The sequence below is a fragment of the Trypanosoma cruzi genome, genomic scaffold (assembly GCF_000209065.1).
Source record: "Trypanosoma cruzi strain CL Brener 1047053516771 genomic scaffold, whole genome shotgun sequence".
Classification (NCBI taxonomy): domain Eukaryota; phylum Euglenozoa; class Kinetoplastea; order Trypanosomatida; family Trypanosomatidae; genus Trypanosoma; species Trypanosoma cruzi.
The window spans coordinates 31,254-43,612 of record NW_001849477.1 but is presented as its reverse complement, the minus strand read 5'-3'; the positions used below and the strand labels follow the sequence as shown (position 1 = coordinate 43,612).

At 48.0% G+C, this 12,359-nt stretch overlaps 7 protein-coding genes across 7 annotated transcripts, besides 18 other annotated features; all 7 read left to right on the top strand.

The window, feature by feature from the left end:
* Nucleotides 1–858, top strand: Tc00.1047053504151.80 (Na/H antiporter-like protein, putative; the record flags this gene model as incomplete). Its single annotated transcript, XM_802065.1, has 1 exon — nt 1–858. A coding segment is annotated over one exon (858 nt), but the record flags the coding sequence as incomplete, so codon positions are not given.
* Nucleotides 1–2,716: a sequence feature (heterozygous, Esmeraldo-like haplotype).
* Nucleotides 1,212–1,233: a microsatellite.
* On the top strand, nt 1,313–2,506 carry Tc00.1047053504151.69 (hypothetical protein, conserved; the record flags this gene model as incomplete). The annotated part of the gene is made up of 1 exon (XM_802066.1): nt 1,313–2,506. The coding sequence occupies one exon, from the start codon at nt 1,313–1,315 to the stop codon at nt 2,504–2,506; it is 1,194 nt and encodes a 397-aa protein (XP_807159.1).
* Nucleotides 2,451–2,474: a microsatellite.
* Nucleotides 2,603–2,625: a sequence feature (AT_rich).
* Nucleotides 2,717–3,174: a sequence feature (areas merged during assembly that could not be assigned to a particular haplotype. This can correspond to areas where the two haplotypes were merged or to regions with more than two copies in the genome that were merged during assembly.).
* Nucleotides 2,720–2,757: a sequence feature (A-rich).
* Nucleotides 2,765–4,321, top strand: Tc00.1047053504151.60 (actin interacting protein-like protein, putative; the record flags this gene model as incomplete). The annotated part of the gene is made up of 1 exon (XM_802064.1): nt 2,765–4,321. The coding sequence occupies one exon, from the start codon at nt 2,765–2,767 to the stop codon at nt 4,319–4,321; it is 1,557 nt and encodes a 518-aa protein (XP_807157.1).
* Nucleotides 3,175–3,903: a sequence feature (haploid, Esmeraldo-like haplotype).
* Nucleotides 3,904–12,359: a sequence feature (heterozygous, Esmeraldo-like haplotype).
* Nucleotides 4,391–4,500: a sequence feature (A-rich).
* Nucleotides 4,669–4,694: a microsatellite.
* Nucleotides 4,788–5,555, top strand: Tc00.1047053504151.50 (hypothetical protein, conserved; the record flags this gene model as incomplete). The annotated part of the gene is made up of 1 exon (XM_802063.1): nt 4,788–5,555. The coding sequence occupies one exon, from the start codon at nt 4,788–4,790 to the stop codon at nt 5,553–5,555; it is 768 nt and encodes a 255-aa protein (XP_807156.1).
* Nucleotides 5,645–5,675: a microsatellite.
* Nucleotides 5,685–5,729: a microsatellite.
* Nucleotides 5,777–5,797: a sequence feature (AT_rich).
* Nucleotides 5,859–7,952, top strand: Tc00.1047053504151.39 (hypothetical protein, conserved; the record flags this gene model as incomplete). Its single annotated transcript, XM_802067.1, has 1 exon — nt 5,859–7,952. The coding sequence occupies one exon, from the start codon at nt 5,859–5,861 to the stop codon at nt 7,950–7,952; it is 2,094 nt and encodes a 697-aa protein (XP_807160.1).
* Nucleotides 8,179–8,271: a sequence feature (A-rich).
* Nucleotides 8,342–9,565, top strand: Tc00.1047053504151.30 (hypothetical protein, conserved; the record flags this gene model as incomplete). Its single annotated transcript, XM_802062.1, has 1 exon — nt 8,342–9,565. The coding sequence occupies one exon, from the start codon at nt 8,342–8,344 to the stop codon at nt 9,563–9,565; it is 1,224 nt and encodes a 407-aa protein (XP_807155.1).
* Nucleotides 9,649–10,119: a mobile genetic element.
* Nucleotides 9,807–9,830: a sequence feature (AT_rich).
* On the top strand, nt 10,252–11,463 carry Tc00.1047053504151.20 (hypothetical protein, conserved; the record flags this gene model as incomplete). The annotated part of the gene is made up of 1 exon (XM_802061.1): nt 10,252–11,463. One exon carries the CDS (start codon nt 10,252–10,254, stop codon nt 11,461–11,463), a length of 1,212 nt encoding a protein of 403 aa, XP_807154.1.
* Nucleotides 11,645–11,676: a microsatellite.
* Nucleotides 12,186–12,217: a microsatellite.

The window sequence follows — 12,359 nt, the reverse complement described above, 5'->3', positions numbered from 1 at the left end:
TGGGAAGATCCACAAGTTGTGCTATATGCTGTTCCAGTAAATGTAAGTGATAGTGGCTATGTTCCATGGTCACAGAGTGCCAGCAACAGCCCACGTGGATCATTTATGCCACAGAGATCTTCGGCAGCTGAGGCAGACCTTTCTTCTGCCATGATGGTGGACTACATTCATCATGAACCTTCCAGTACATACGCAGAGGCGGCGGATATATTCAGCAGTATTCTTCGTGGTATTATCCCTGGTGAGAATCAGCCCAGATCTTTTAAAATTGATCCCCCCGTCGCGGATGTTGGCACATTCGACGGAATGGATGCCTGTATCTTGCAAAACCCAGAAAATTTTGTTACAAATGTGCCTTACCTTAATCAACTTTTTTTGCGCTACGCGACGGTACTTGAAGGATTATGTATTGCTGCCCTGAGGTACGTTCGTGTTCCGACAGACCCTTTAAACGCCAAGCATGCTCAGTACATTTCAGAACAGGCATTAGAATTTCTTATGGTGTTCTTTAACGAGCTTACGATACTCTCCGCTGCGCTGCGCCGTCTGTCACGCAGAGACTCAAAAACGAGTTCTTTTGCCTATGGCGTTAAAAGGCAGGAAAAAGAGGAACAGTTGCAGGATGACGAACTGGAGGATATAAGGATGATAGGCAAGGTAATTATGTGGCATCGTATGGCAGAGATGCACGGAGCGTTTCAATTAAGGACAATGGTGCTTCAGATGAAGTCTCTGGCGAATCGGCGGTTTCGTTACCTATCCGAATCATTAAGGGCTCTTGCTGAGGAGCAACCGAGTTTAAAAGGGGCTGATTCTGTGGAAGAGTTACAACGCATTCTGTTGGATCTAAACCCTTGAGAGTAGGAATTAAAAGGGTGGAAAATAAAATTAAGAGACATAATATTGGGATTTAAAAGCCCCCGTTGTTCACTGTGTTAAAGTCACACTGGGAAAAATATATCTGTGGAGATGGGTTTGTCACATTAAGTTAAAATGAGTCATTACAACAGTAAAATGGCATACTGGTAGCAATACTAATAATAGTGTTAGCAAGAAATATGTTTTTTTGTTGTTATTTTTTTGCGTCGTGACGCTACTTTCGTGATGTTATATGTTTTGAGTTTTTCACCCAAACCAAATAATTTCCTTTTCCTTTTCCTTTTTTGTTGTTGTCCAAATTGCAAATTTTGTGAACTGGAGAAGCACAAAAAATATATATATATATATATATATTTTAATTAACTCTTTTCTTCCCCCCCCTTCATTTATTCCACTTAATATAACATCAATAAGGGCACATTTGGCCACCGAGATGGATCCTGTTGAGGAGGCGGTGTTGTATTTGACGAGGACCTTTGAGAAAATGTTGGTGCCATGCAGGGTGCATAACACGAGCGAAAAGGGAAAGCACGTTATTGCAACAGCCGAAATCCCGGCGCAAAGTGATCTCTTTGAGGAGGCACCCATCGTGTCGTGGCCGGCACAGGGATACGTCGCACTCGACATTCCCTTTTGTTCACACTGCCTCCGCCAGCAGGCGAATTCAGACGCAGCAAATACGCAGAATGATTCTTTGTGGCGCACGTGTGACGGTTGTGGTTCATATTTTTGTTCAGATAACTGTGAGTTCTCTAGCAAGATGGCCCACCACATTTTATGCGGTGCTCTACGGCAGCTTCGCGAAGAGGAGGTCGTTGGATCTTTTGATACGGATACAGGCAAACGTTTTGACCTAACTATCACGAAAGAATCCTTGGCACGATGTGTTGCCTGGGTCGTAGCTCGCATTGCAACATCCATTAAACAACAACAATTCAGTGGAGAGTTTTTGGAGAGACATCACACAGAACATGAGGGAAGTATTTCCCGGCAACTCTTTCACATTGCTTGTGCGCCTTTTAACCGCCTTATTGATGCTCCCAAGGGTACCGAGTTCGGTGATGTAGACGCTCTTTCCTGGTATCGGACTGTGGATCGTTTGCTACGGGAGCCATGTCGCATTGCTCTCTTAGAGGCGACTTTACCGCCACGGTCTGAGAACGACGCCTGGGCCCTAGAAATCGTTGATGCATTGTTGCGCCACGAAACTCTGGAAACATTTCTGGGTCAAATGTCGTTGAATTCACAGGCCATAAACGGCTTTATCGTCCAATCTCCATCAGGCGAAAAGGCTTTTTCTGCCATCCCACTGGTTGAATGGGTACTCAAGGGTGGGGCAGTATATGCTCTACAATCTGCTTTTAATCATTCGTGTGACCCTAATGTAAGTGTGAGTAATGTGGATGGCACACATGACATCACACTTCGTACGCTTCGTCCAGTGAAAAGCGGTGAGGAGCTTACTATCACGTACATACCATTAGAGAACACCACACCTGAGCAAAGGAATGAAAAGTTAAAAGGGTATTTTTTCACTTGTCGATGCCTTCGGTGCCAGGAGGAAAATAATGGAGAGGGAGAGAGAGAGAGAGAGAACGAAGGGGAAGGAAGAAGTAAAGAAAATTAACAACGAATAAAAGAATGAGTCATGTAAAAAAAAAAAAGAACCAGACATCTGGAATTGCTGCTGGAGAACCCACAACCTTCTCACCACCCAAAAAGGAAAAAATATTTTTAAATAAAAATGGAGAAATGAGAACAGGTGAATAACGAGAAGAAGCGGAACTGTTGTCTCACCATTTTTGTCCCTTCTTTATCTCTTCCACCCTCGTGGCTGCTGTTTTTTTTTTTTTTTCTTTTTCTGTTCTGTTTCCTTTTGTAAGTGATGAGTGTTTTTGCAGCGGCGCGCCAGCGGGCAGCACATTATGCCAATCGAAATCCCTTATTTGCGAAACTTAATAAAACCCACCTTGAATACTTCAACTGTGTGCTTCGGGAGCAATGTCCCAAGAATAAAAAACCGGGGAGGATGCTGACAGATCCGAATAAAATTGTGTCTTTCAATAGGGATTGGATGAACCAGGTGGAGGGGGAATGTCCCGTGGTTCTTCTCCCAACATCGACTCAGCAAGTGGCAGCCATCCTACGCTACTGCCAAAGTGAGAAAATTGGGATTGTTCCACAGTGTGGGAACACCGGGTTGGTGTATGGTTCTTCTGCACTTCACGACGAAGTCATCCTCAGTCTCAGGGAAATGAACGGCGATCCTGTTGTCTCTCCACAGACTATGTCCACAGAAGCGGAGGCGGGTGTCATCCTTCAGCAACTGCAGGAGGCGGCAAAGACCCATGACCTCCTTGTGCCTATTACAATGGGGTCCAAAGGGAGCGCACAAATTGGTGGTGCTGTAAGCACAAATGCAGGTGGTATTCATTTTGCCCGATACGGATCTATGCACGCAAATGTGCTGGGTCTTGAGGTGGTGACGGCTCAAGGAGAAGTGCTGGACATGATGTCTACCCTCAGAAAGGATAATGCGGGGTATGACATGAAGCATCTTTTTATTGGGAGCGAAGGTACACTTGGGGTCGTGACTCGTGTAAGTTTGAAGCTTTACCCTTTTCCGCGCTCCACTCAGTTGGCCCTGTTTCGCCTCACGACGTTCGAGTCGGTGCTAGAGCTTTACCGTTTGGCGCAGGAGCATCTTTCTGAATGCCTTTCGGCTTTTGAAGTGGTGGATGGCGAATCTCTCTCAGTCACTCCACAGGAGGAGCTGCCTTTTACGCGAACAAGCAAGAGTGATACGTTTCGCGCCGGCCAGGATTTCACCAGTGCATACTTCTGTGTTATGGTAGAGACAAATGGCAGTAATGCCGAGCACGACATGGAAAAACTCTCTCGTTTTGTGGAAGCTGCAGAGTGTAACCCTCGCTGTGTTTCAAAAGGTGACTTGGGAGAATCATTTGAACCCGTCCTCTCACAATCGCTCGCACAGACGGCTCAGCTGTGGAATCTGCGTGAGGACACCCCGGTACGGCTTGCTAGTGCCGGGACCATCTACATATTTGACGTCAGCTTTCCGCTTGACAAGTTTTACGACATTGTGCTGCACTTTCGCAAGATGATCTACAAGAATGGTGGGTTTGACCCGGACGAGGTGTTGGTGGTTGGCTACGGTCACTTTGGGGATGGCAATATTCACCTCAATGTTGTGGATCGAACACGAAAACACAGTGACGCACTTGACGCCGTGCTGTTCCCGGCTGTTTATGAGTTCTGCGCGGCACACTCCGGATCCATCTCGGCAGAGCATGGCGTCGGGGTGCAGAAGAAGGCGTATCTCGGCTTTTCACGTAAACCGGAGGTCATTGCGCTGATGCGAACCCTGAAACGGACGATGGATCCAAATGGAATTCTTAATCCATACAAAGTCATTGATTGAAGGAAAAATAAAACTTGAGAGGGAGAGAGAAAGGACGAGGGATACTTTCGCCATGCACGATACACCACTTTATTATTATTATGTTTTTTTTTGTTGAGTGCTTGTGTTTGTTTGTTTTTCTATCTTTTTGTTTGTCTGCCATTATTTTGGCTGATTATTATTATTATTACTTTTGCTTTGAATAAAAAAAGAACATGCAATGCGTCTTTTCCCTCCCCTATTTAGCGGGGGCTTCTGTTGTCTGTGGCTCGCAGGTGTGAGGAGAAACAACTCCACCTCTGATATTTTTTTCTTTTACAAATATACATTGCACTGGTTTCTCTCTGTCCTTCTCACGCAACAAGGCGAAAAAAAAAAAAAAAGAAAGAAAAAACAACCACAATCATCCGTTGATCGGTACTCTTGTGCAGTGGTGAAGCGTTTATTAGCGAGCAAGGCAGCGAGGACACATTTCCTGTTGGCGACAATGCGGTGTGCTTCTCACGGTTTGCAGAGAATATTCCACAGCAATTGCTTTCAACGTGCGGCGCTGGCGTTTTTCTCCAATGATACGAGGGCACCAACGTTGGTGGAGCAGAGACGAGCCTCCACTCAGTTTTCCAACTCTTTATCTTCTTCTTCTTCTTGTGAGTCCAGTGTAATGTCTCCAGCGCCGTCAGGACACCAGCCAAGCATTGATAACAGCGGTACGGTGAGGTCGAACGAAAATAAAACGAAGGGCCCCAGGCAACGCACGGATAGTGGCGGAGCGTCAGTCAAATACAAGACGAGTCGGAAACCGCTGCCGAGTATCAAAGTCAAGAAGCGCTCCCCATGGGGGATGCAGCAACTACGTGACTCGTGGAGTGCCGACGCCATGACGAAGGGTGAGAAGGAGAACATGAGTGAACGGATCCACCGAGAGTATCGCTATCATCCCGAGGAGTTTCGCCGTCATCATATTAAATTAGCCGCTTTTTTGGCGTTTCCTGCACTTATCGTTGGGACCTTTGGCGGCTATTACTGCCATACAGGTCGGCCTCTATGGGAAGGTGATCCACAGTACCTGTTGAACGTGATTAGGCAGATGGATACCTCACCGCGTAGTAAGTTATACCCCTATATTCTTGAGGGAACAGAGGAGCTTCCTGTGCATGTGCGGGCGTATCGTGAAAAGAATTGGGAAAAACGTCTTGCCCTAGAGGGTGTCATTCTTGGGCGGGTGGAGAAAGAGCATCAGCAAGGCGTGGTTTGACGTCTGGGAGGAGAAATGGGACGCGCAAACCTTGTTTTTTCTTTTGGAGGGGCGTCTCTAATCCGTCGGTTTTTAAATCTTGCAACCCTTATATATATATATATATATGTATGTATGTATGCAATATTATTTATTTATTTTTTTCCTTCCTTTTTTTTTTTTTTTTTTTTTTTTGGATGACGAATGGATGGTATCGTTCTTATTCCTCTATCATGGCCTTGATATTATTATTATTATTATTTGTAGGGCGTAGGGGACTATCAAAAAAGTAGGAGTACACTCACTACTGCTACCGTCACGGTTATGCTGGCGGCACCGCAAGACCGGTTGGTGGAGTGTGTACATCCCTCCGACCCGAAGTCTGACGCAGGGCGCTACGCGGTAGCCAAGGCCGACATCAGCCCCGGTGAACTTGTCCTCATTGCTGCCCCGTATGCCGTGGCGATGAACCCGAATGAAATGCCCAGTGCAATGTCCATAGCAACCAAGGTGGACGAGTGGGTGGCTGCCACCGGGAGCACGAATACGGCGAGCAACTCGATGACAAAGAGAAGAAGGAAAAATGGTTCTTTTCCAGCCTCAATCCCAAATGGATACTTGCCTCTATTGCCCCATTCAACACTCTGTTGTAACTGTCTGCAACTTATTCCGGAAGGTACCCTATTCCTAAATTATGAGACTATTCGATGGGTTTCCGGTTGTATTGCTGCAGAACACGCCAACTATGAGATGGAGAGGTGGTTGAATGAAGATACAGACATTTCACAAGCAAAAGCCATTGACGTGGACGCTGATATGGAGGTTTCCGGGGAAATTGATGCGGGAGATGGTAAGCAATCTAAAAAGTTGCAAAAACCTCTTAAGTCTGGTCGGATTCGCTCCAAATTGTACGTGAAGCTGAAGAAGAAGCTGTCGGAAGCCTCCGCACGGCGGCATGAAAAGGCAATGCACGAATATCATGTGAAGGCAATGCAGATGGATAATGCACAGGAAGTCATGTGGCCAGAACGTGTGGTGGAAGGGGAACATAGTCTTCCGGAGGATGTAACAAACCAAGGTGTGTGTGGATGCGCCGGGTGTGGTGTTATTGTGTACTGCTCGAGGGCATGTTGGACGGAGCATCACAATTTGCACAGAGCCTCAGGTACGTGTCAAACGCTGCGCCGCGTGTATCCAGTACTCATGAAAACGTTTATGGTACGTGCTGGTGATAATGCAAACTCAACAGACAAGAAACGATTTTCCCCTGACTCATGGAGTACAAAGCATTGGCTTAGGCGAACAGGCGAGGAGGCAGCGTGGGAGATGCAGACATTACTCTTGAATGCATTGCTGGTGGCACACTGTGCAAGGGAAGGGTTTGCTGGTCATATGGCAGAGGAAACGGAAGCCATGCCCGCCACGGTTAATCTCAGCAAAGTTGGCGAGGGGGAACGAGAAGTCGTTTGTGTTGTCTCGGCAAAGAATAAAACACCCTTAAATTTAAGGAATGAGAGAAAACTCAGCGGTGCAACCACTGACGCGGAATCTCAGTTATCAGGTGCAGCTGCGTTGATCGCTACGGAATGTGCGATACCTCAGAAGGTGGAAATACTTCGTATGGCTCGCCTGCAGTGCGGTGGTGTGGTGGAAGTCCTGGATCCCAAAGCTCTTGAGGGTGGCAACGAATTCCGTGACCCAGAAACGACGTCGCAGCTTTACTTCTCCCTGAGGAGCAACATGTCATTAGGTGTATGTGAGGAGAAAGAGGAAACACATGCCGTTCGACCTCCAAGATGGAGTGATACGGCCCGCTTAGTTACAAATCTTTCAGTGCTGAGCAAAGACTCGCGCAGTAAGTTTCGTTGTGCCTATCGCCGCTTTACAAAATTGATTCTTCCCTGGCTGGGTGAAGGTGGGAGTATCGAGGCCAATTTGACTGTTACAGCCACCTTCTTTAATCGCCTGTGTGCTGCATTGCAGTGCAACAGCTTTGGTTTGTTTAACGCGGACGGTAACTGCATTGGCGTCGCACTCTATCCGGAAGCGTCGTATTTCAATCACAGTTGTTGCCCAAATATCTGTCGAGTCACATATCGTGGAATTCTTGCAGCATTTCATGCTCTTCGAGAGATACGGAAGGGTGAGCCCCTCACCATTTGCTACGTGGATGTTCAAGAGACTTCGACCGCAGAGCGCCGTCGCACGCTTTTTTCCTCTTACCGTTTTTTCTGCGAATGTGCTCGCTGCAGTGGGGCGAACACAGCGGCAATGGAGATTCGTCTGTGTGATTCATGCGCCATACGTGGTTACGTTTTACCCGTTCCGCCTTCCTCGGCCTTGCGCTGGGGGATGGATGCTGTGCAAGAGGGAATCTGTTCCGTTTGCCGAAAATGTGTGCCGTGGAATCAGAAATAATATCACAGTGACGACCTTGATGAGGGGAAAAGAGCATTTTCTTTCCGTGTGAACAGTCATTTTTCGGGATCTGTAATTGTTAAGCACCAAGGTTCCATCATTATTGGAATAAAATACGATTAATTTGCGATGTGTTCAGTCAAATTTTTTTCACTGCTGTGATGTATACCTGCTGGAATATGTCTTTCTTGTGTCTGCATTCATACGATGAAGAGGAGGAGGGTGCTTTTTGCTTTTTTTTTTATTAATATATTCAACTATTATAGTTTCTTCCTGTTTTTTTTTTCTTCTTTTTTTCCCTTTTCTGTTTACTCTTCTTGGGGCCGGTCAACAGATGTAGAGCGGTGCGACGGACGTTAATCCGAGAGGCGGGCTGCTCTTTAATTGTCATGTCTGCTGGTGGTCCTGGCGACCGCCGTCACTTTGTTCTTTTTCAGCACGGCGTTTGGGGAACATCCGCAGACTTTGACGCTCTCATACGTTGTGTTTTTGAAGAAAATGAAATAAATTGCCATAAAACCCATGATGAGCACCTGCGTGAAGTGACACTGGGGGCTTTTGCCTCAGCACTGGGACCGAACTGCAAGACGAACGAGGCCGGAGGTCGACTTTTTGCTTGGAGAGGCCTGACGTGTTTTGCCCCTGGCAGCAACCGGTGGAAGGGCACGAATTGGAGGACACGCACCTGCGCCTCTCGGACTCTTAAAGAGTTTTTGCCCGTGTTTGGCGACTGGCTGAGGACGGTGGAAGAAAACGAGGAGGGGGGCAATTGCCCCGTCTGCTTTTCTGTTGTGGGACACTCGTTCGGTGGGATCATTGTTCGGGAGTTTTTGTACTTGCTGCTTGTTGCAGTGGAGGGGGATGAGTTAGACGATGGGCTTTTTGACGAGGTCCGATGCGTGCGTGAGAAACTTGTGCAATTAAACGTCACGTTTGAGAATTTCATCACCATCGCGACGCCGCACTGCGGAGTGGGACAGTGCCTTCTTTCCGCCATGTACTATGGAACATGGTTTCTCGCCGTGCTGTGCGCACCGTCGCTGAGTGAGCTCCTCCTCAAGGACAGCGAGGCGGTGTTGTCGACGCATCTCATTGACAGGGGCCATCTCGCGGCACTCAGTCTGTTTCGACAACGAACACTTTTTGCGAATACACAGAAGGACATGCTGGTGGGCTTTGCGACGTCCTCCTTGTTATATGGTGATGTCAGAGACGACACTGTCCGCATTGTGGGGTTGGCGACGGAAGCCTTGCCGTGTGCCTCCGCCTTTTCGGAGGAAAACTCTGAGTACTCCGCGGTGATGCACTTACCCCGGTTGCGTGAGAGAAGTGGGAGTGTGACTGCAACGCACACGCTGAAGGATTTGCATCACGAAGGTGTGGGCGAGGAGAGACAAGAAAGTGAGAGCGAATATGAAGAATTGGCCGCCCACGGTTCTCCACAGTCCATTGCTGAGGCGCTGCGACAAGAGCTTGACTGGCGGCTTGTCGCGTTGAGGTACACCGGTCGTTTTCCGGTGGCCCATGTGGCGTGTTTAGGACTGGTTCCGCGGGTTGCTTCTTCACCAGCAATTATGAGGCGTGTGGCACAGGAGATTATTCGGCTGCAATAGTCACATGATTTATCCTCCGCCGCTGCGGCTTGCCTTTTTTTTTTTTACGTGTGAATCTCCCGATCAAATGAGTTTTTCCTTCTAGGAACTTTTGCGAAGAGAACGATCGAAGAGGAGAGCTGGCGAACTTAATTCATGTATATATCCTGATACAACGAATGCACTTCTTTATGACGCTTTTTCATCTTATGATTTTGGCAAGAACACGACGTTGGGGGATCAGGGAACCGATAGCGGCTGGTTAATTTTTATTTTATTTTATTTTGCCATGCCACCCACACCCTTTTGATTCTCTTCTCGCGGTGGGGTCTTGTGGCTGCAGGACCCCAAAGTCTGCCACTTCGTAAGTAATAAATATATATGTGTCGAATCCGAATAGAGTGAGTGGGCCACAACTGTGGCTAATGGATGATTTATATATACACTTACTTGTTGTTAAACTTTGAGGATATGATGGATCCATTCTTATTCCATTTATTACTTTCTTATTCTTCTCTGGATTGTTTTCTATGATTGAGAAACTCAGGATTTGGCCAGCCGCCCAGAAGATTATTTTGTTTCTCTACTGGTGCATGCCTCTCCATCTCTGTCTCCCTCCATCCCTTGCACACCATTAGCGGGGCTGTGAAAACAAACAAACCAAAAAAAGAAGGGGAGGAGAGGGGAGGAGCAGTGCGTGAAGGGAGATGCTGGGGGAACTGCCCCCCATCGTGGCGTTGCCGTCAAATCCGGCGGACGCTCTTCGGCCCGTTCCGCTCTTTGGACACTCCACAGGGCTGTACGAGACCAGGCTTGCCCGCCGCCACCATCACCACCACCACAGGGAAAGTGGTGTGTGGGTGGGAAATGCCGGTGGTGACGCCACGGCAGTGTCGCCAGTAGTGCATAAAAAAGTCGATGTTTCGCAGTCACACTTTTCTAATAACCGAGGCGAGCAGAAGGCGGCGCCAGTGCTGCCACAAGCCGCAGCGAAAGATGAGTTCAATAATGCTCAACCTTCGGTTGCTCTTAATGGAAATAACATGGAAACACTGACGGAAAAGGATATCGACGTCCTGCTTGAGGTTTTAGAGACTCGCTACGAGAAGTATTTGTCAGCCAAGCAGCAGATCACGGAGCGGTACCTTATCCGCATAGAGACGGATGTAGATCGTTTTCTGACGACATACCACGGCGGTGGTTCCTCTTCTCCCTCCCGGTTCGGAGGTGGTGTTGCGTCCTTTATCAAAAACACATTAGTATCACGGATTCCGTCGCCGCAGCGGCTCCGAAGCGGTGGCAATGAGGGTCGAAAGGCTGAAAGGGCTGGCGATGAAAACAACAATGGGGGCGGTGGCACTCGAGACGACGGCCTACCCAGTTTACAGGAATCCTCCTACAAGGCAAATGCAATTTCTTTTAACTACTTGGATGTGCGACCGACGAACATGGGGTCCATTGCTGCCAACCTTGTGGTTCTGCGGCATTGTTTGGCAGAGTGTTTTTCACCGGGAAGCAGGGTGAAAAGGTCACTGTTGGACCCCGTTGTGCGAGGTGTGTGGGATCAATCACTGAGGCCAATAAAAAACAGTGCCATGGAGCTTTTGGGAGCAGCGCAGCAAAACGTGCGGCCACCGCTAGATTATCTTTTTTCCCTGGGGCGGCAGGGGGATGCTGCACTGTGGAGTCAGCGGTGTGCGAGGTACGACCGCATTGTAAAGGCGTTGCAGGACGATTTGAAGTATCTCCATACCGTTGAGGAGATGGACAGGGAGGCGATTGAGGAGCCGATGCGGGCGCGGCAAGCCGCAAACGAGGGACTGTCGGACTGCGTCCCTGTCAGTGGATTGGTGCTTTCTCGTCTGCACCGTTTGGAAAACGAACACCGAACCGCTTGGGAGTTTTGGCGGAACCGATAGTTTGATTTTATTGCCTTTTTCTAGTGTGCATTACTTTCTTGCTGCGTGGCTTTCACCTCGATTGCGCGGAAATATACATTATTATTATATTACATATTATGTGTATTGTTTGTGTGTGCCTGTGTGTGTGGGTTTTTGTTTACCACAAAGTTTTGGTTCTCCGGTTTTAGTTGACCCACCCATACATACATACATATATATATATATATATATTTCAAGATTTTTTAAATTATTATTGTTGCTTGTGTTTTCCACAACCTTTATCCGAAGAACTCTTCTGCAGCTCTCCATAACCACTCCCTCCCTTTATGCAGGTCCAGCGGCTGGACGAGCAGACTAGTGACTGAGAAGAAAGCGCGGGGGAAAAGTTATAAGATAACGAAGTGTGTCTGTGTGTTTCCTTCTAGGGTCCATGCAGTGCCTTATCCGCGGTCGCCGTAGGTGGAATCTCATGGACATCCGTCAGCGGCCGCCCACGTTGAATCGTCTGCAGGGCGTACTGCGGCTCGCACAACATCCCGGAAGCGTCGCAGAGCATCGCCAGGGCCGTCACTTTGACTCTTCCGCACATGTCGGGTTGTACTCGCGTCCTGGGCGTGTGGGCAGGCTGGGTGACCCCGACGCTAGTTGGCACACTCGCCGGAGGCAGAAGAAAGACACATTCAACGTCTCGGCGTTTAGGCGGTACTACAGCGACTCCTGAGAGCGTGAAGGAAGAAGCGGAAAAAAAAAAAAAAAAAAAGAAAAGAAAAGAGGACTGAAACGAAGGGATAATAAAAATAATAAAAAGGGAGAGAGGGACAGTACTCACCCACCACATTTCCTGTTGATGCCTTCCTGTTACAACTCCTTCTCCTTCTCTTCTTCAAAACTTCTCTGTGTCTCCAACCTCACTT